Source organism: Diabrotica virgifera, chromosome 8, assembly GCF_917563875.1.
Source record: "Diabrotica virgifera virgifera chromosome 8, PGI_DIABVI_V3a".
Taxonomy (NCBI): Eukaryota; Metazoa; Arthropoda; class Insecta; order Coleoptera; family Chrysomelidae; genus Diabrotica; species Diabrotica virgifera.
Genome location: NC_065450.1, coordinates 213,877,951 through 213,900,677, shown reverse-complemented (window position 1 = coordinate 213,900,677; position 22,727 = coordinate 213,877,951). Strand labels below are relative to the sequence as shown.

Here is a 22,727-nt window from a genome sequence, read left to right as displayed (position 1 = left end):
TTATAGGCGATTTAAAATCTAAAAAATGCGAGAATACGCATTTTCGAGGCTTAAAAACTCATATTTACGTTAGTATTTTTAAGGGTGCCAATAACTTTGATTAAAGTTTAAACATTCCTTTTCAAGATTCCGAAGAGTGATCAGGTCTAACTTTAATTTACACCGTAGTTTTTTAATTGTTAATTATACTTGTCCATCCAGGTTTTTTGCCGGTGCGGCGCGCACTAATTTCAAAAATCTCCTATTTTCCTCCGGATTATTTTTTCTAGATTCTTTGGGACATTGTAAATAAAATAAGTTTCTTGATATTTTTCTCAAATGTTACTAGTTTTAAAGTTATAAGCGATTTAACATGCGAAAATGTGTTTTTTTGTCATTTCTCGGATTTTAAATCGCTTATAACTTTAAGACTATTAACTTTTGAGAAAAATACCAAAAAACTTATTTTATTAAGAATGTCCCAAAGAATCTAGAAAAAATATTTTTCTGATGAAAATAGGAGATTTTTGAAAATAGTGCGCTGCGCACCGGCAAAAAAACCGGATGAACACGCATAATTATAAATTAAAAAACTACGGTCTAAATTGAAGTTAGACTCGATCACTCTTCGAAATCTTGAAAAGGAATGTTTAAACTTTAATCCAAGTTATTGGTACCCTTAAAAATACTAATTCAAATATAGTTTTTAAGCCTCGAAAATGCGTATTTTCGCCTTTTTTAAATTTTAAATCGCCTATAACTCGAAAACTGTCAATTTTTGGGAAAAATCACAAGATACCTTTCTTGTTTAGAATGGCCCAAAAAACCTAAAAATACATTTTTTGGAGCAATAAAATATATTTTAAAAACATTGTTTAAACAATTTCCGCCCAAAAATTCCGTTCGGCACCCTTTAGATTTGTTTAAAGGGGACATTTTTGAATATGAATCCGCAGAGAAACCGAATTAGAAATGTTTTTCAGACGGGAGCGGTCACACCACATGGACTATAATATAATTTCATATACATAGCGTTGATTGAAATATTGATATCCAATACCTCAATCAACGTACATAGTGACATCGGTAACACTGGTGAACGAACACATCACACATCACCACTGAGATGTACTACTCGATCAATGTCGGCTCCGTACTTTTTAACTTCAAAGGTCGTATCGTAGTGTGTTCTTGCTTTTTTTGTTTATTATGCAGTGACCAGGCTGAAAGCATATCATTACACCCTTCAGACTTAATTTATGAAAATTTGTCTTTACAGGCCGTCACGGAAGAACGGACGATTCTGCAATTTCATTACACTCAGTGGCACAGCCATTCTTGTCCGTTTACGAATGCCCTTTTGGAGTTCCGAAGGAGAGTCAGAGCTGTAGTAGGTCATGTAATAAAATCCAACGAAGCTGGACCGATGGTCGTTCACTGCAAGTAAGTAATTTTACAATTACCTATTCTACTTACTGGTAGGGATGGGAAAAACCTAACGGTTTTAACCTAAAACCGGTTTTTTACTTCGCAATAACCGGTTTTACCGGTTTTTTTGTCCCGGTTATAACCCGTTTTTCTTTTTAAAGTAAAAACCGGTTATTAGGTTTTTACGGTGATTAAGATTAGGTTAGGTAATATTTTGGATCCCAATCATAATTATTATTCTCAAGTAATTATTCCAAACAAAACCATAATTCAAAATTTATTTTATAAATACAGAAGCAAACTGAAAGTGCAAACTCACATCAGCCAGAAACAATTAAGTTTTATTATAATAGAAAAAAGACTAAGTTTTCACTCTAATGGCATATAATATATCCCACCAGAATGAAAACAATGGGAACCTCATTCTGGTGGGATATGTTATATGCCATTAGAGTGAAAACTTAGTCTTTTGCTAGCAGTTGCCGCTAGGGCATCTATGCCATTTCGTTCGTTGCAATTCGGGACTGCACGCTGGGGTTTGTTTTGGTTGGATCAGGGAGAGCAGCATATGTGCCTCCTGATGAGAGACTAATAAGTTTCGAAACCGGTAGAGGTGCTTGCAGCACTCTCTGATTGGACTAGAATATGGTTCGGCTGTATTTTCGTTTTGCAACGAAATTGAAAATGGTTATTCATTTTTTTTATTATAATATTTCGTTGAAAATATATTTGTAATCATAATATTTACATAAGAAGTGATCTGGTTGAAGTAGACGCAAACAACATCTATTTTTCACACTTGACTCTTGACATTGAAAGTGGGTGAGTGATTTTTTCTGATTACCAAAAATAATGTTCTGATTATGAATATCGAATTACCGATTACGAATACGAATCTCCAAGGATTTTCCTACGTTTTCAAAACGATACACCCATACAGGAAGCATTAAATGAGTTAAAATGTACCTATTATACAAATATACAAACGTGTTAAAAGAAATACATATTTTTTTTTTGATGGTAGTAAGAATAAAAGATAAATTGCATTATCCAATTTATTTTTAAGTAAAATATTTATGTTGATATTATTTTTTTAAATCCCATTTGAAAGAGTCTGGGAAATTTTTTTATAAGTTGAAATAGTTGGGTTAAATTGTATATTATTGCAATATGTATATATTAATCTTACGCTATATTATATTTAATAATAATCAATAAATATATAATAATAATAAAATAATAAATAAATATAAAAATTAATAGAATAAAATGGTTTTATTAAAAATTGTGTTTTATTTATATTGATATTGATTGTTCTTTCGATAGTACTAATTTTGATCATATTGATATCGAGTATCGAGTCGAGTGGAGTACCGCAAACTAAAGTTCATTGTTAATGTAACATTGTAACCTATTGGATTAAAAAACCGAAAACCGGTTATATCCGCCAGGTTAAACCGTAAGCAAAAAAAACCGGTATAAACGAAAACCGGTGTCTTGTCAAAAACCGCCATCCCTACTCACTGGAATGAAGAAGAAGATTGTTGACTTAAATTTTTTATACAAAGAGAAAATTCTCTATAGGTCGGAGAGCAGAATTCTTGATAACTATCTGTATCTGTTGCCTGAGCTTTTTACTTTATAAAGACACAGGCCGATACATAGCGGACATGGGAGGATCTACAATATACATCCATCACCTGTCCGCTTATCTAGATAAAATTCCAACAGAATTCTGCATTCTTAGTACTCAAATATGAGTAAAGTTAAATACGGAAAGACAGCTTTAGATTCGATTCGGGGCCACCACCGTCGGCTGACCCAGGTTTCTACTTTTAGACAAGGCGAAAACGGCGGGTTCGAAGGGAAAAATATTCCCATGAGATTTTTTTGCATAATCACATTCGTGAGATATCCCAGAATAAGGTTCAAGAAGTCGCCCACGTGAAAAGTGGGCCAATTTTTTTTTAACAATTTTTTTTTAATCAAATTGCAAGAATCAATATTTTTGGCCCGAACAATTTTTTCTTTAATTTATTGGACCATTCTGGACAAAAAAGGTCTCTTATAATTTTTCTCTAAAGTTGATCGTTTTCGACTTATAAGCAATTTAAAATTGAAAAAAACGAAAAATGGCGATTTTAAAGGCTTCATAACTCGGTTAAAAGTTATTACTGTGAAAGTCAATATATGACTAAATCAAAGTTTAAAGCCACCCCTACAAGATCCTGAAGAAATTTTTGTCATTATTTTATTACTAAGCTGTTATTTTTAAGTAATAATAATACGCGCCATGCACGTGTGCGGCCGCTGTAAATTCTGAGTGCGAGAGAGAAGCCATTCCAGCAGTCCAATTGTGCATCTTACTCGCACTCACATTTACAGCGGCGTCAATATGATCTAACCGCTCTTTTTTATTAATTAAAAATAACAGCTTAGTAGTAAATTAATGGCACAGATTTCTTCAGGATCATGTAGCGGCGACTTTAAACTTTGATTTAGTCACTTTCTGAATTTCATAAAAATAATTTTTAACCGAGTTATTAACTCTTAAAAATGGCCATTTTCGCGTTTTTCAAATTTTAAATTGCTTATAACTCGAAAAAGATCAACTTTAGAGAAAAAATATAAGAGAGTTTTTTTGTCCAGAATGGTCCAAAAAATATAAAAAAAAATAGTTCGGGCCAAAAATATTGATTTTTGCAAATTGATTAAAAAAAAATTGTTAAAAAAATTGGCCCACTTTTCACGTGGGCGACTTCTTGATCCTCATTCTGGGATGTCTCACGAATGTGATTATGCAAAAATATCTCATGGGAATATTTTTCCCCACGAACCCGCCGTTTCCGCCTTGTCTATTTTCAACGTCTTCTGAACCGCCTGTGGTATATCCCGAAGCGAAGTGAATCCAAGCTGTCGAAGTATTAGACGGAGAGGCATTGCTGAAAAATCTATTTGAATTTACTAAAGCTAAATTTTTCACAGTTCATTACTGTGGGTGTGTAGAGAAACATACTGCGGTCGGTCAAGCGAAACGTAGAACAGGGGTTACTGAGAGGGTATCAAAGTTGCTTTCCTACGAAGGTAATTAAATCCATTTACTAAGGCTGAAAATCAGTACACACATTCTAAATCGAATATAAATAAAAGTTATTATAGTCGGTCAGCTGTATGACGGGACAGTGCCGGTCGGTCGGCTCCAACAGTCGATTGAGGAAATGAAGTATTTTGGCACGCAATTTTTTTGTCCAGCATGGATTTACTTAAAATTTTCACAGAAGGTAGGAAATAGTCCAAGGATCATTTTCTATATCATGTCGTTATCATACGCTAAAACCTTGGGGGTGGTTGCCACCCCATCTTGGGAGTGGGAATTTTTTATTACATTTTAACCATGTAATTCGATGGAAAAAGTGATTCTAAGAAAAAAATGTTTTTTACATTTTCTTCGTAAAACTAATATTTTTCGAGTTATTCGCGCTTGAAAATAACAGTTTTTCGACGAAAAAATCGACTTTTTTAGAGGGATTTTTGAGAATACCTCGAAAAATATGCATTTAATCAAAAAAACTGTAGGTATCAAAATTGTATCTTTTAGTAACACAAACCAAATTCTTTTTGTACCAAATGTTAAAGGTTAGCTTTTTTCGTCAAATGCTTAATTTGAAATATTCAAAGCCAAATAATGGGAAAAATTTGCATTTTTCGAGGGAAACTTAAATAATCTTTTTTCAAGTATACAATTATACCTTTCAAAAAAAATAATAAAAAGTTTCTAGCATGAAAATTAAGCGACTTTAATCAAAAAAATGTCGGTACCTACTTTTCTCTACGAAAAAATCAGTGAAAACAACCCCCTAACTACCTTCCTAATTCAAAATTAGTCTTGCACCTTTCTGTAGTTTCTTTTATATTTATATTATCAACACACTCAAGGAGTTTGACCTATTTAAAATGCCTAATTTTGGAAAAATATTATATCACAGTGTACTGATTTTCAGCCTTAGTAAATGGATTTAATTATCTTCGTAGGAAAGCAACTTTGATACCCTCTTAGTAATGAGACCCCTCAAAAACGATTTTGTAAGATATTTAAAGAGCTATTAGACTGTGTAAATTAAATTCCGTAAGATGCCTTAGATTTTAATTGGGGCGGTTTTGAAGAGCTCGAATAAGGGGGTGTTTGCTGGTAAATAGAGGTTTTTAAACAGCTAAATCTGGCTAACTATTCACCGTAATGAAAATCTATGTACAGGGTAATTTTAGTCATTAAAAAGCTACAATTTAGTAATATATACAATTTTTTTCACATCTTCAGTATTTTCGGAGATATTTTGAAGTAAAAGGTGAAAAATACCAAATTGCAAAATCTCACAATAAAACACTGAAAAACGTTTGTTTTCTATACTTTCGGCAAAGTGCCTTACTTGAGAAAGGCACTTTGCCGAAACAGCTATAGTAATAACATAGTTGTAATAAATTTTGTGGAAGTATAGAAAACAAACGTTTTTCAGTGTTTTATTGTGAGATAAAATGAACTTCCATCAAGTAACGGTCGAATCCATCAATTATTCAACTTGCAAAAAATCTATTTTTCTTTAAACTCCAATTTTTCCAAAATTAGGCATTTTAAATAGGTCAAACTCTTTGAGTGTATTGATAATATAAATATAAAAGGAACTACAGAAAGGTGAAGACCAATTTTCAATTAGGAAGGTAGTTGGGGGGTTGTTTTCACTGATTTTTTCGTAGAGAAAAGCAGGTACCGACATTTTTTTGAAATTGGCTTAATTTTCATGCTAGAAACGTTTTATTATTTTTTTTTGAAAGGTCTAATTGTATGCTTGAAAAAAGATTATTTAAGTTTTCCTCGAAAAATGCAAATTTTTCCCATTATTTGGCTTTGAATATTTCAAATTTTGTATTTGACGAAAAAAGCTAACATGTAACATGCCGTATCTCGGTTAGTATTGGTCTTAAAGATATTATAGGTAAAGAATTTGGTTTATGTTACTAAAAGATACAATTTCGATATCTACAGTTTTTTTGATTAAATGCATATTTTTCGAGGTATTCTCAAAAAACCCTCTAAAAAAGTCGATTTTTTCGTCGAAAAACTGTTATTTTCAAGCGCGAATAACTCGAAAAATATTAGTTTTACGAAGAAAATGTAAAAAACATTTTTTTCTTAGAATCACTTTTTCCATCGAACTACATGGTTAAAATGTAATAAAAAATTCCCACCCCCGAGATGGGGTGGCAACCACCCCAAGGTTTTAGCGTATGATATCGGCATGATATATAAAATGATCCTTGGACTATTCCCTACCTTCTGTGAAAATTTCAAGTAAATCCATGCTGGACGAAAAATTGCGAGCCAAAATGCTTTATTTCCTCAATCGACTATTGGGGCCGACCAACCGGCTCTCTCCCGTCATACAGCTGACCGACTATAATAACTTTTATTTATATTGAATTTAGAATGTGTGTACTGATTTTCAGCCTTAGTAAATGGAAATAATTACCTTCGTAGGAAAGCAACTTTGATACCCTCTCAGTAACCCCTGTTCTACGTTTCGCTTGACCGACCGCAGTATGTTTCTCTACACACATACAGTAATCAACTGTGAAAAATCTAGCTTTAGTAAATTCAAAGAGATTTTTCAGCGCTGCCTCTTGCTCTATATGCATATAAATAAAATATTAAATGCGTACGGACGCGTTAGCGACATCTATCTAGACACAGAGAAAATTCTCTATAGGTCGGAGTGCAGTGCCTGAGCTTTTTATAAATTTATAAATTTTCTATTTAATATTTTACGCATTTAATATTTTATTAATATGCATACTTCGACAGCTTGGATTCAGTTCGCTTCGGGATACACCACAGGCGGCTCTGATGACGCTGAAAAGCAGAAACCTTGGTCAGCCGATAGTGGTGGCCCCGAATCGAATTTAAACTAAAGTTTTCTTTCTTTTCAAATTTTTTACTTTGTTTTATTTCAGTGATGGAGGAGGGAGATCAGGTGTATACCTTTCAGTGGATGCTAATATGGAATTAGCGGAAGAAGAGGATAAGTTTGACGTGTTTGGATATTTGAAAAAATTGAGACAATCTCGAAAAGGGTTGGTAGATAATGTGGTAAGTATAATAAAGTAAAAGATATGTACAGGGTGTTTGGTAACGGATGGGCCATAGCTTAACCGTAGATTCCTGAAGTTAAAATAGGTCAATTTAATGAAAGTTGATCATAACCGAAATACAGGGTGTCAAAGTTAAACTTTTATTTTATTTATTATTGAATATTTCCTGACAGGCGGGGGATAACAACACGAAATTTGGTAAACGGGGGTTTTTTGGGATGAGAAATCCAAATTCGCCACTAAAAATAAGGTATTGCCAAGAGGGCGCCACATATGTCTTTCAGGGCTCATTTAATAAGTTTAATTGAAGGGCTTAATGTAAAACAATGACAAGCCTCAAAAAGGTAAAAGTGAGATATTTGACTTTGAATGTTAAAAATAATATAACCCAGTGACAACTCTTATTATTTTAGTTTAGATATTTCGATGCATCATGCCCTATATCAGTGTTTCCCAAACTTATCTAAAGCGCGACCCCTTTTTGTTAAAAAAAATGTTCACGACCCCCTAGTCATCACCCAAACCAAAATAGCGACAAAAATATCGTGCCTAATTTACAACTGATGGTTTCTCAAATTTTATTTTACTTTACTGCTTAAATTCAAACTAAATACATTTAAAAAATTCAACAATTATTTTAATAATTGCGATCTGTCCCACTAGTACACTAGTAGTACTTCTGCCAGACTAGCATTTACAATAAAAATAAATAATAAAAAGTCGACTGCACATTGTACACCGCGACATCTTTGTGTCTACATCGCAATACTTTTCCATGATATTCGCGAAGGCTCTACTCCTTACTTCGCTACTAGATGGCACTCTGGAACGTTCTCGTAGCCTCGTTTTGGCTTTATATAAGCGGCGATGTACAATGAGACCTCAGTTCGAAACAGCACGTTGTGGCGAATGCAGCGGTATTAAGTAATGAGTAAATAGTTTGCGACTTACGTATTCCCGTTTACGTATTTACGTCTACGATAAATTACAAATTATGGATAAGTTTTTAAAAAGAAGTGCAGAACCATCTACGTCTGAAAGTGGCAGTAATAAAAAGAAAAACAGACTTTACAGTGATGAATATCTTAAATATGGTTTTACCATTATCTCCAATAAACCACAATGTGTTATTTGTGGAGAAGTATTGTCAAACGAAAGCATGAAGCCATCAAAGTTACTTCGACATTTAAATAGCAAACATCCAGATAAAAAAGACAAACCCGTAGAATTCTTTGAAAGAAAGCTGAACGTCCTTCACAAACAGCAAGATACTTTTCAATTGGTAACCACTACTAACGAAAAAGCATTATTAGCAAGTTATAAAGTTGCTTATCGCGTTGCCAAAACTAGTAATCCGCACACAATTGCTGAAAATCTGATTTTGCCAGCAGCTGTTGAAATGGTATATATAATGATTGGTGAAAAAGAGTCTGCAAAGTTAAAAACAATACCTCTGTCAAATAATACTATCCAAAGAAGAATTAGTGATATGGCAGAAGATATTCAAGCGCAAGTTGTGGAAAATCTTAATAAATGCACGTAATTCTCTCTTCAAATGGACGAATCCACGGATATATCTAACTGTGTCCAATTTATTACGTTTGTAAGATATGATACAAATAATGGCATTCAAGAAGATATTTTATTTTGTTCCCCATTGGAGACCAATACCACTGGAAAATGTTTATTCGACAGTTTTGTGAAACGCACAAGTGAATATGTTATTGACTGGGGAAAATGTATTGCTATATGCACAGATGGCGCTAAAGCTATGACAGGACATCAATCTGGTCTTGTCGTCAGATTACAAGAAATATTGCCTAATGCCACATGGAGACATTGTTTTTTACATCGAGAAGCTCTGGCGTCAAAAGCTTTACCTCCTGAAATGGACTGTGTTATGAAATCCATCATTAAAGTTGTAAATTCCATTAAAGGAAAAGCTTTACAGACCCGTATTTTTCGAAAAATCTGCGAAGACATGGGTGCTATATTTCAAAATCTTCTTTATCACACCGAAGTAAGGTGGCTTTCAAGGGGCAACGTCTTAAAAAGAGTATTTGACTTAAGAGCAGAGCTTTTAATGTATTTGACAGATGAGAAGTCCCCATATGAAAATCAATTTTCCGATCCTATTTGGCTTTTGAAACTAGGTTTCCTTGCTGATATATTCGAACAATTAAATATTTTGAACAGTAATTTGCAAGGTCGCGACATTAATATAATTACAGCCACAGATAAAATTAAGGGGTTTATAAGAAAAATCGATTTATGGTCAACTTCACTTGGCAAAAAGCAGCTCGATTCATTCCAGTGCGTTCAGGAAATTATAGAAAATGTATGTTACAGTACTACAAATTTTGAACAAGTTTATGCAGGCATGCAAGTTACTTTGCTTAATTTAAAACAACAGCTCTGTGATTATTTCCCCGAAGAAATTCAAAACAGTTACGACAGTTGCAGATGGATACTGAATCCGTTTTTAGCCGATTCCTTTCAACATGCTGAAATACCAATAAACATGAAAGAACAACTTATTGAAATATCAAGTGATGGAATGTTGAAGCTCCAATTTTTTTCCCAGAACCCGGACGAATTTTGGACCAAAAAGATGCAGGAATACCCTCAGTTGGCGAATGAAGCTGTAAAATGTTTGGTTCCATTTGTAACATCATATTTATGTGAGTTAAGTTTCTCGTCTATGACTGCCATTAAAACAAAAGTGAGAAATCGTCTCGTACTTGAAAACGATATAATTGTGTGTGTCTCAAATACACAGCCTAGATTTGAAAGACTAGTTTCAAAAAAACAGGCGCATGGGTCTCATTAACATTGTAATATTTGACTTTATTTTTTTCTTTTACTTTTAAGGACTTTTAATATTTAGTTTTATGTTTCGTTTGATAATTAATTATTAATTTTTATTTACGGCTTTATTAAAATAAAAATACATGATTTAACAAAGTAGTGTTTTTGTCTTATTTTGGAAATTTCCGGCGACCCCCCTAGTACCTCATTGCGACCCCCCAGGGGGTCGCGACCCACACTTTGGGAAACACTGCCCTATATGATTAAAGTTGACAACAATATTAATCAAATTACTGGAAACTCGAGAAAAAACAGCCTTTATTTAAAAAAAATTTGGCTTGTTACATTATTATTCCATTAATAATAAATACCCAAATTTTAGATATATATGTAGATTCAGAATTTTCTATTATTAACTGAGTTCGGGGTGGTTTCAACCCTATAGGTGTTAAACAGTTTTTATTTATTTGTCTCCATCAACTTGTTGGAATTTTTGACGGGCGTGTTTGGTTTTTATTGACGGACTTTGTTCATTATCCCACAACCAAATGCAATAATATAACAAGCCACGTCATAAACCACTACATTAATCTTGAATGGTAATAATATGACAAGCCACATTTAGGAAAAAATTACATATCGCTGGATTTTCACTACTTGTGTCACTTCTAGATTGTACATAGTCAGGGTCACGGTCACTGTCATCGAATGTCAAGTAAACTTTGCTATTTATCTTTCTAGAATCGTCAGAATTCAATAATTATCCGAAACGCTTCCGCCCATGTTCGCCATTTTGAGGTGGCTTGTCATTATGTCGAGTAGATACTAGAACAAACTAGGACTATGCAATATTATGACCATAGATTTATCGGGCCATCTATTAACGAAGGGCTGAGATAATTTGTTAGTGGCTTGTTATACTATTACTTTAACCAAGAATAACACTAACTCTTTTTGAACTCACGTGTGGCTTGTCATTGTTTCACATTAAGCCCTTCAATTTTTTTTATCCCCCACTGTACATAATTTTGAAATCAAAACTTTTATTCCTATATTGTTTTTACTTCAAAGAGGTATACTACATTCATCTTGCAAAATTCAACAGTTTTCGAGATAAACGCATTTTAAATATATTACGATGCAAAATTCAGGTTTTTGCATTTCATTGTAGTTACTAAAAGCCATTAGACATATCCTTGTTACACTTGGCAGCAAATGTACAGTAGGAAAAATGAAAGAATTCCCATGAACGAACATATAAAACACGCTGTATTTTCCTGTCACGTGTAACACAAAAAATTTGCCAGCGCAAGTACATGTAATAATTATTGTTACATGTACTTGCACTGGAGAATTTTCTTTGTGACACGGTGACAGGAAAATACAGCATGTTTTATATGTTCGTTCATGGGTAATCTTTCAGTTTTCCGAGTGTTTGTACTGTACACCCTAATAAATTATGAAAGTGAATGGATTACCCTTCCCAAATTGTACTACGCCACTGGCGGAATTGCTATTTTAGTGCAATTTTTGGATTCTACAATAATTTCTATGTAAATAACGTACTCTTCATTCGTAACAATAAAGTCATTAGTTTTCGAGATATTTGAAGTTGAAAATGAAGGGGCCTTATAAATTAATCAAAATAACTGTTTAGATTCGGATTGTTTACACAAAAATAAGAAACTTTTATTAGAGACATTTTTTCGAATTGTGAATAGATGGTGCTATAATCGGAAAAAAACCATTTATCCTGATTAGTAGAAACGTTCTAACTTCTCGAGAAATACACTTTCAAATTAAAAACCAAAAAACACGGTTTAATATTTTTCAAAAACCTATCGAACAACACTAAACATGACTCCCCACCCCATCCCATGGAGGTGGTGTGGAGGTAACTTTAAAATCTTAAATAGGAACCCACATTTTTTATTGCAGATTTGAATACCTCATAAAAGAGTAAGTAACATTTTATTCGAGACATTTTTCAGATTTGTTGATAGATGGCGCTAATAAATATTATTTTTCCAATTATAGCGCAATCTATCAACAATTCTAAAAAATTTCTTGAATAAATATTCCTTTTTTAGGATTTTAAAGTTACCCCCACCCTACCTCCATGGGATGGAGTGGGGGAAGTGTGTAGTGTTATTCGTTAGATTTTTGAAAAATATTAAAAACGTGTTGTTTGGTTTTTCATTTGGAAGTGTAGTTCTCGAGATATTAGACCGTTTCTATAACTTACTTAGAGTATCAGGATAAATCGAGTTTTCCGATTACAGCTCCATCTATGCACAATCGAAAAAATGTCACGAATAAAAGTTGCTTATTTTTAAGTAGGGAATCCAAATCTGTAATAAAAATGGGGATTCCTATTTAAGATTTTAAAGTTTCCCCTTCACCCCACCTCCAAGGGGTCCATCGGATGTTCATTTCGCGAAATATTCTTCCGCTACTTTTGGGACACCCTGTATATAATTTATTATCATGTTATCTATTAAGAGTAAACAGTAGCAATCAACAGGTAGCAACAAAATATAACTTCGGGAGATAGTATCATAAACTTTGGCAACAGTGGTAATCGTTGACATTATCTAAGATTAATAATTTGACAATATCATAGTCGCGCTAAATGGAAGTAATAGAAAACGATTATATTATTAATAAATAGATATTTACAAAAATAAACCAAAATGGGTGAAAATTTTATGTTAAGATAGGTATTTAGAAAGGTATTTGCATGAAATATCTAATAATAAAACAATAATAAATAATCATTTTTTGTTGTGAAGCGAAACAAATTTCGATTTTCGCATAATTTTGGCACGGTTTTTAATGGACTTTTTCTTGGAAGGTTTCACTTTATTTTTCGTTTGATTTACTTTTTCCATTTTGTTAAACTATTGATAATATTTTTAAAATAAAAATCCTCCTAAACCTTTATATACTCGCATTAGAATTCGAAATATTTTTACTTAAAATATACTTACCTACCTACATAGAACTAAAACTCACAACTAACAACAATCTATTCTTTCAAAGAGGCCAACAACTTATACAACAACAAATATATAATAAATTAACTATCAATAAACACTACTTTCCTATGAAACGACAAAAACGAATTCTTAAATTAACACACTACTGCACTGAACAGATTACGATAAAGATGACAGAACAGATTAGAGAAAATCTGACGCAGGTTTGTCAAAATGACAGTGATAATTTCTCTATGTTCCCTAATTAGTTATTTAGTTATAATATGTTCGATTTCTTGTTAGAAATAAAAAAAATTAGTAGTTCCAAGATGACACAAAATCTAGGCATGGGATAAAAAAGTTTATTTGAAAAAAGTTTATTTTTTTTTCTTCTTAATGGCGGTACAGGCTCCTTTTTTCAATATTTTATTTAGTTATAGAGTAATTTCCACGTACTAACCTATTTCTGAAATTGGGCTCTGTACCGCCATTCTTTATTATATTACGAATATATGTGCCAAATATCTCGACAAAATATTTAAAATTAGAGCCGCAATCTTGGAACGCGTTTGTTGCTACCTGTTGATCGCTACTGTAGCCTCTTAAGAAAGTCAATTAGTTTAAAAAGAACAAATGAGTAGAATTTTGTGTTAAAAATTTGACGAGAAAGTATAGAGTTTAAGACTCTTCAAGCCCTTAACACTGCCTCTGCCTTTCATTGTCATCCATTACATTTAACGTAGACATTCTAACTGCCCAACCTAAATAGTCTATTTTGTCCGCAGGAGCAATATAAATTCATCTACGACACCCTCGAGGAGCATGTAACTTGCGGTAAATCGTGGTTTCCCGTCAGCGAACTTTCTCCACGGCTGAAGCAGAAATCCCAGAAAAATCCCTTGACGAAGTTGAATGAATATCAAAGGGAATACATGCTGATTTGCAAACAGACGCCGAGATTTACGATAGGAGATTGCGCCGGAGGACACAGGGGAGACAACAGGAAGAAAAATAGGGATGTTCTTATTGTTCCGCGTAAGTAAACACATTTTTAGAAGTTATGAAGGAATGTTACTCGTAGGTTTAAGACTTTATTGCATGCAAAAACATCTGTTTCTCTCCACAAACAATATATGTATTGTAAAAATAAAAGAAAATTTTATATTTCTTGTATATAATTACGTGTATAATACATATCTGTTATTGGGACTGTATTATCGGTGTGGTGCAAAATAATTGAGAGAGGTAATTAAATGTTATACATACAGTATAGACCAGTATGGATATGTTTTTAGGTGGATGTGAGAGGTGGCATTCAGATTTTTGCGGATAAAGTTAGGTGATAACTTCGTTAATAATAATTGATTTATGCTCCTTCTCAAATATGCCCGGAACATTAATAAAAAAAATAAAATATTTAAAAATTTCAGCAAATTTCGTTTTTTCCTACTTTTTCGCTTATAACTTTAAAACGATTCATTTTGGGACAAAGTCGTATAAGAATAAAACAAAGATAATTAAATTTTCTATCAGATGCGATTGGTTAAAAATGTCTTAATTTATCACCCTTGCTGCAAAATAGCAATAAATATAAAATAAGGGGGCAAAACAAGCCTGTCTATATTCAATGATTTTCCTTAGGTTACACTTGGAACCTTCCTAATTCACTTAGAAAATTTTTGTAATGTGCTAAAATCGTACACCAAATTTCATTCAAATTGACTTACTAGATTTTGAATAATAATTTTGCAATCTAAACTTTTTTTAAAAAATTAAAAATTTTTAACATCTTGCACAACAAAAACTAGGACATACAAATATTTGTCAATTTTTTTACATATAAAGAAGCACTCCACCTATCTAATGCACTTTAAAGAATTTAAATCGGATTGTTCAAGCAGCCTCAGCAATGTCTTAAAGTTATAAACAATTTTTTGGCTTATAAACACAGTAGTGCTGTGTCCAGGAGGGGGTGCTACGGGCTCCTTTATTTAGATGGACTTACCCAAGATTTTTATGTATTTTTTGACCCGTAGAACACGATTTTTTTGGGTAACAGTTGTTGATCTGGATGTCGATAAGATTGTTATAAACAAAGAACTTGAGGAATTACATAACATCGATTTTTCGCAAAATAAAACATTTTTTTGTATTTCTTGGGTAATTCTAAGCAAAAAATGTTCTTACAAGCTTTTTCGTAGGATGCATAGTTTTCGAGATAAACGCAGTGGAACTTTCAAAAATTCGAAAAATTGCAATTTTTGAACGCGAATAACTTTTGATTAAAAAATAAAACAGCAATTCTGCTGACAGCATTTGAAAGTTTAAGTCAAATTATACCTGTTTTAATTATTTGTATTGCTAAGAATTAATTTTTTTATTATTAAAAGCTATTTTTTTATAAGCCAAAAAATTGTTTATAAGTTTAAAACATTGCTGAGGCCCCTTAAAGAATCCGATTTTAATTCTGTAAAGTGTATTAGATAGGTAGAGCACCTCTTTATATGTAAAAAAATAGACAACTTCTAAATGGTCTACTTTTTGTTCAGAAAGAATTTAAAAAATTTGAACTTTTTTCAAAACATTTAGATTGCAAATTTATTATGCAAAATCTATTACGTCAATTTTAATGAAATTTGGTACACGGTTTAAGTATGTTACAAAGAATTTCCTAAGCGAATTACTAAGGTTCTAAGTGCCACCAAAGTGGTTAAAAACATTGCAAACATTGATGATGTCCATTCATCTTTCATAGGATCTTTCGTTTTTAGTTTTTAATTGTTTATTACTTGTATGTATACAATTTTGCTACGTCGATATGTAATTAAGGATAACAAATTATTATATTAGTCGACAGTTGCGAACTTAAAAGACAATGTCGCTCTTATACTGTGAAGAAAAATTGTCTCCATGTCTATTTTCCAAAGGCGTCACATCGACTTGTCCTGTTTACTGAAAATTCGCTTCAGAAATGGTTGACCCTGAACCGTTATTTATAAGACTCATACATCACGTCATCGTGTGATTTATGTCTCCGGATCGAGTTGCGAAAAAAGCAAAGAAGCGTTTTGTCAAAGCTCAGAGAGATACTTTTACCTCGGAGATACAATCAGTATACATCTCTGCTTTTGTTTTTATTGGATTTGTTGTGTGCACTTTATCGAAGATGGAAAATGCCGATGTTGGGAAACGTGAGACGTTTCCAAAGAGTTGAATACAAAGGGTTGTTTTCGAAATTGTAGGAAAAGAGATTCTTATTCATTATATACTTTAACCCTTTGTTGAAGGATTCCTGGTGGGTTTAGAAAATAGGAAAAAAGTATATACACTCACCGGCACAAAATTCCGCCACCTAAAATTTTTGATTAATTTTGACAATTCATAACTTTATTATTTGTATTCCGATTTTCAAGATTCTTGCAACAGTTTGTAGGTATAGTGGAGCCCCGATAAGTCGGCCCCCGATAACCCGGAGGTCCGGCTAACCCGGACCGATTTTCATCAGACAAACATTTCGACAATAAAAATGTATTTAATATAATATTTGAGAGATAATGGGTATTTGTGTAATTTGAACTATACGATAGTAAAAATTACTCATGGCACACGGCGCCGGCGGCAGAGCGACGTTCATTTTCTCGGATTATCGGAAACAACAGCCACCCGTATTCCTATATTTATTTCAAACTATGTTAGCATGACTATTTAAAAAATTATTTTTTAAACAATGGTCTTAGTCCTCACTGTTCTTAAATATCATAACATCGTTCCGATTGTGACCGTATTGTGTGTAGTACAGTCGTATTGTTCGCTTCCGTTCTGTAATCGCGCTACAGATAGGTTTGTGTTTGCGTGTTTTTTGTCTACATATAATGGCAACAAAACGTAAAAACATTGTAGTGACAATGGAAAAGAAACTAGAAGCATTAGGTAGGATTGATAAAGGCGAATTTTTAAAAACAATTGCAGAATCATATGGTGTCGGTACATCTACAGTATCGGATTGAAAGAAAAACAGAACTAAAATTGAAGAATTTTGTTTCAAAATGATAACAAAAGACAGTTTGGACAATCGGTGCAAAGCTAATAAAGCTAAAAATGAGACTCTCGACGACGCTTTGTATGTAATTATTCAAGAATCAGCACTCAAGCTAAATAAAATGTTGCCTGATTGTGAACCAAATTTCACTGCGAGTCAAGGTTGTCTGGGTAGATGAAAAAACGTCATGGAATTCGCCAACTATCTATCACTGGAGAAAGTCTATCTGGGGACAACAACGCTGCTCATGACTATAAAAACAAGTTTTTGGATTTTGTGAGAGAAGAAAAAGTATACTCTATACCAGGGGTGAGCAAAGTAGGCCCGAGGGCCGCATGCGGCCCTTTAGACATTTTTTTGCGGCCCGAGGAGATAAAGTGAATTATTATCATTTCAAGATTTTTTCTAATTATTGCTAATATTGATAATTAAATATAGATAGATAATGCAGCTATTAATATCACTTTGGCAGCGAGTAATTTTTCGGCAAATTTTCAACATAACCTGGGCAATGATTTGGGTTTTTGGCACAGAGATTTATCGGCTCCCTCAATTAAATCCATGAAATTTCAACAAATGAAAATGATATGTTCGAAGTATGTAGTCGAGAACTGTGTGGAAAGTTTTGAATTAACCCGTAACCACCTAGTAAGAGTAACAACTGACGGAGCACCAAATTTAAGAGGAGCAAATATTGTAACGTTGAGAAAACTTACACATTACGTTCAACAGTTTCCAGAACATGATTTATTATTCTTCACTGCATAATCCATCATCAGATATTGTGCAAAAATGTTTTGCAAGTGGACAACGTCATTTCAGTTATAACTAATATTGTTAACTGTGTTAGTTCAATAGGATTAATACATCGTGGATTCAAAGCGTTTTTGGAAGGGTTAGAGACAGAACATACTGATGTCTTATACCACAATCAACAATCATATTCGATCATTAAGTTTAGAAAAGGTTCTTAAAGGATTCTGTGAATTAGGGGAGGAAATTATTTAAAAATTAAACACTGCTACTTTGCTAAATGTGTTGCTAAAAGTGTTGATCGCAAAATGAAACTTTTGTAATGAAATTCAAACTATTCATTGATCATATAAAAAAGAAAGAATTAGTCCAATTATTTCCCAATAATTTTGTTTAGTCCGGATCTGGATTATTCTTGTGATTAGAAGTTGGGTTAGAATACAAAGATTGCAGTGGGCCGGACATGTGATAAGAATGGGAGAGGATAGGCTATAAAAAAGAGCACTGAATGCTAGATGAGAGATATCTCTGGCAAATATCAAAAAATGTACAAGGTGGTTCTAAAGTTATGCTTCCAGAAAGACATGAGCAAAATCGATAAAACACCCTGTAACTCAGTTATAAAAATCATTGAGGCAATAAATGTAGTATATCTAGAACCGCCTTCGTGACCTCTATTCAAAATTTAAGTATTCCCGTTTTTCAATGAAACATCCTGTATATTTGCGGCAAATACCGTGCTTAAATTAAGTGCGAATGTGATATAGGGGGTAGGAATATGGTTTGAACACTTTGAAATTTTCGATTTTTTTTTATTATTTTGTATGAAAATACATAATTTCAAAAATATTCTCTGAAAATTTCAGTTTGACCGTAGGAAAACTACCAGAAATACAGCATGTTTAATATCCCTACCTTCGACTCGCTTTGCAGCAGCTTGTTGAGCGTAGTGAGAAACGTTCAACAGCTGTTCCATTTTCTTTTGTAAATTACTCTGCGATTTAAAAACATATTCCGATGTGCATCACTTTACGATTTGACAGACAGAAGAAATTGAAAATAAAAGTTGTCAAAACTAAACGTGTTTTTCTCAAAACTGCTCAACTGCTTTTTATAAGCGGTGGACATTGTAACTCAAAGGCTACTTGACAGATCCACCTGAAATTTTTCATATATTTTCTTTAGACATTTTTAGGTAACAAGGTTTAGATATTTTTAGGTAACAAAAAATTCATTTTGTTTAGGTGTCGGTAAAAATTTGCCACCGTTGGCTTATTTTTCAATAGTTGGTCTTGAAACATTTTTTTCAGATATTCTTTGAATTGTACTGAATATGTTTATTTAATTTAAAAATAAAATAAGTCTACCATAGTTTCAAACAAATTAAAGAAAAATTGATTAACATACACCCCCCCCCCCCAAGGTTAAAAATTCGAAAACAATGCGGCCCTTGGTAATAGACCAAAAACCTTTTGTGGCCCTTATTTAAACAAGTTTGCCCACCCCTGCTCTATACAACTTTACGTAATTTAGATGTGCACTGTGCATATATATTTCATGTTATTTCAATTATAACGGAGTTTATCCGTAAGTATACCGTATTTTGTTAATTTTTATCATATTCTCCGGCTAACCCGGATTTTCGATAACCCGGATCGGCCGTGGTCCCGATTAATCCGAGTTATTGAGGTTCCACTGTACATGTATTGGTATCGTTTGTTATTATTCCGGCAACAAAAAAATTGCTTACATACCCCAGGCTGTGGGTGAAAAATAGGTCGATTTCAGGATATAATTCAGGAATTTTTGAAACCTATCAGGTGTTGTAAAGGACGAAGCCAGGAATAACTTCTACTAAAATGTAACCAAAAATATTGTGAGCTTTTTTTTTAATTGCGATTTTCATTTGTTAAATTTGCAATTTTTAATGATTTTTAATTTTGCAGCTTAGGATATTGATTTTAGAGAAAAACTTTTTAATAGAAAGTTGTAGTAAACTAAAAAACCTACAACTTGAGGTACGGTAAGTTTAATTTGGTTAATTGGTTATTGCAAAACAGCCTGCGAAAGGTCCAAAATGGCCGTTTTTTATAATTGCATTATTTATTGTACAAATAATTTTTTTTTAATTTTTTAAAGCTTTAAAATGAAGATCTTTCAATTCCAAACATAAAAAAAATCGTAAAGACAGATTAACGTATTTGTCGCTTAGATATTATAAATTGTTTATCCCAAGAGGTCAAATGTCGAAGGCTATAATTTTTTGAAAAAAAATCGTATAGAGTTGGTGAAACATCTAATCTCCTTCTAAAGAGTTATATTTTCATATTCTGATGTAAATAAATGCGTAAAACATTTTTAAACCTCTAATTTTTGGGTTTGAAAATAAGGGGGCAAATTTCGTTATAAACATTTAGAGCTGAAGCGGCCCTGTACATCCTATGAGTTTCTAACTTCAGATTATTGTTGCTGAAGATAAAACGAAGATTTATAAAAAAATAAAAAATTTCTACGATCAACTGAAGCCGAGATAATTTTTGGGTCTGAAAATAAGGGGGCAAATTTCTTTATAAACATTTAGAGCTGAAGCGGCCCTGTATACCCTATGAGTTTCTAACTTAAAGATTATTGTTGCTGAAGACAAAACGAAGATTTATAAAAAAATAAAAATTTTCTACAACCCACTGAAGCCGAGACAATTGTTTTTTTTTTCTTAAATCGTAGTGCCTTTATTTATAACAATTAAGAAATTATTTTACAGTCATTGACTAAAGAAAAACTTATGTTATCTTAAAATAAAAATTATTATAAAATATAATTACATTTAATTATTAAAAATTATTTTTAAAATCGGTGCTTTTGCGAGCGGCCGAATTTTGCAAATCGCCCGGCTCGCTTCAAATCCGTGCGCTCGGAAAATTTTTACGTAACTTGTATTAAATTTTGTCAGAAAACAATTTAATAATATTACCATTATAGTATACAGTCTATTTACCACTGTATTTGTTTTTCTTGATAATCTTTTATATGTGAAATTTCATTTCGGAAGAAATAATATTACAAAAATGATACATATATATGAAATATATAACTATATTTTAAATTTTTTCATTGTTATATAAATATAATAATAATAATAATGTTACTTCTTACTATAATATACAATATAAAATTTTTCTTCTTGTAGTGGCTATTCGTTTTGGATTTCACATATTAAAGTTTATCAAGAAAAACAAATACAATGGTAAATAGACTGTATAATATAATGGTAATATTATTAAATTGTTTTCTGTCAAAATTTAATACAAGTTACGTAAAAATTTTCCGAGCGCGCGGATTTGAAGCGAGCCGGGCGATTTGCAAAATTCGACCGCTTGCAAAAGCACCGATTTAAAAAATAATTTTTAATAATTAAATGTAATTATATTTTATAATAATTTTTATTTTAAGATAATATAAGTCTTTCTTTAGTCAATGACTGTAAAATAATTTCTTAATTGTTATAAATAAAGGCACTATGATTTAGGAAAAAAAAAATCTCGGCTTCAGTTGGTTGTAGAAAATTTTAATTTTTTTATAAATCTTCGTTTCGTCTTTAGCAACAATAATCTGTAAGTTAGAAACTCATAGGATATACAGGGCCGCTTCGACGAAATTTGCCCCCTTATTTTCAAACCCAAAAATTATCTCGGCTTCAGTTGGTCGTAGAATTTTTTTATTTTTTTATAAATCTTCGTTTCGTCTTTAGCAACAATAATATGTAAGTTAAAAACTTATAGGATGTACAGGGCCGCTTCAGCTCTAAATGATTATAACGAAATTTGCCCCCTTATTTTCAAATCCAAAAATTAGAGGTTTAAAAATGTTTTACGCTTTTATTTACATCAGAATATGAAAACATAACTATTTAGAAGGAGATTGGATGTTTCACCAACTTTCTACGATTTTTTTTCAAAAAGTTATAGCGTTCGACATTTGACCTCTTGGGATAAACAATTTATAATATCTAAGCAACAAATTCGTTAATCTGGCTTTACAATTTTTTTTTATGTTTGGAATTGAAGGATCTTCAGAAAAAGAGCTTTAAAAAATAAAAAAAATTATTTCTACAATAAATAATGCAATTGTAAAAAACGGCCATTTTGGACCTTTCGCAGGCTGTTTTGCAATAACCAATTAACGAAATTAAACTTACCATAGCTCAAATTGTAGGTTTTTTGATTTACTACAACTTTCTTTTAAAAAGTTTTTCTCTAAAATCAATATCTTAAGCTACAAAATTAAAAATCTTTAAAAATTGCAAATTTAACAAATGAAAATCGCAATTAAAAAAAAAGCGCACAATATTTTTGGTTACATTTTAGTAGAAGTTATTCCTGGCATCGTCCTTTACAACACCTGATAGGTTTCAAAAATTCCTGAATTATATCACGTTTTTTCACCCACAGCCTGGAGTAACATGGCATTATACGGGGGCGAATGGAAGCGTTGTATTTTCTCCTAACTTTAAGAAATTCTGTGGAAAATGGAAGAGCTGATTTCGTTTCATAGTCCTGTCATATTATCCCGGAGGTATCACTAAATTTTTTTTTGCACTG

At 32.3% G+C, this 22,727-nt stretch overlaps 1 protein-coding gene across 3 annotated transcripts in view; it reads left to right on the top strand.

The window, feature by feature from the left end:
- Positions 1 to 22,727, top strand: part of LOC114324547 (receptor-type tyrosine-protein phosphatase kappa) — a 328,598-nt gene that overhangs the window by 273,877 nt on the left and 31,994 nt on the right. For all 3 annotated transcript variants that reach the window (XM_028272404.2, XM_028272405.2, XM_028272403.2), the window contains exons 8-10: positions 1,259 to 1,422; positions 7,414 to 7,549; positions 14,123 to 14,372. In XM_028272404.2, coding sequence (XP_028128205.1) covers positions 1,259 to 1,422; positions 7,414 to 7,549; positions 14,123 to 14,372 — 550 coding nt within the window. The remainder of the gene's footprint in view (positions 1 to 1,258; positions 1,423 to 7,413; positions 7,550 to 14,122; positions 14,373 to 22,727) is intronic.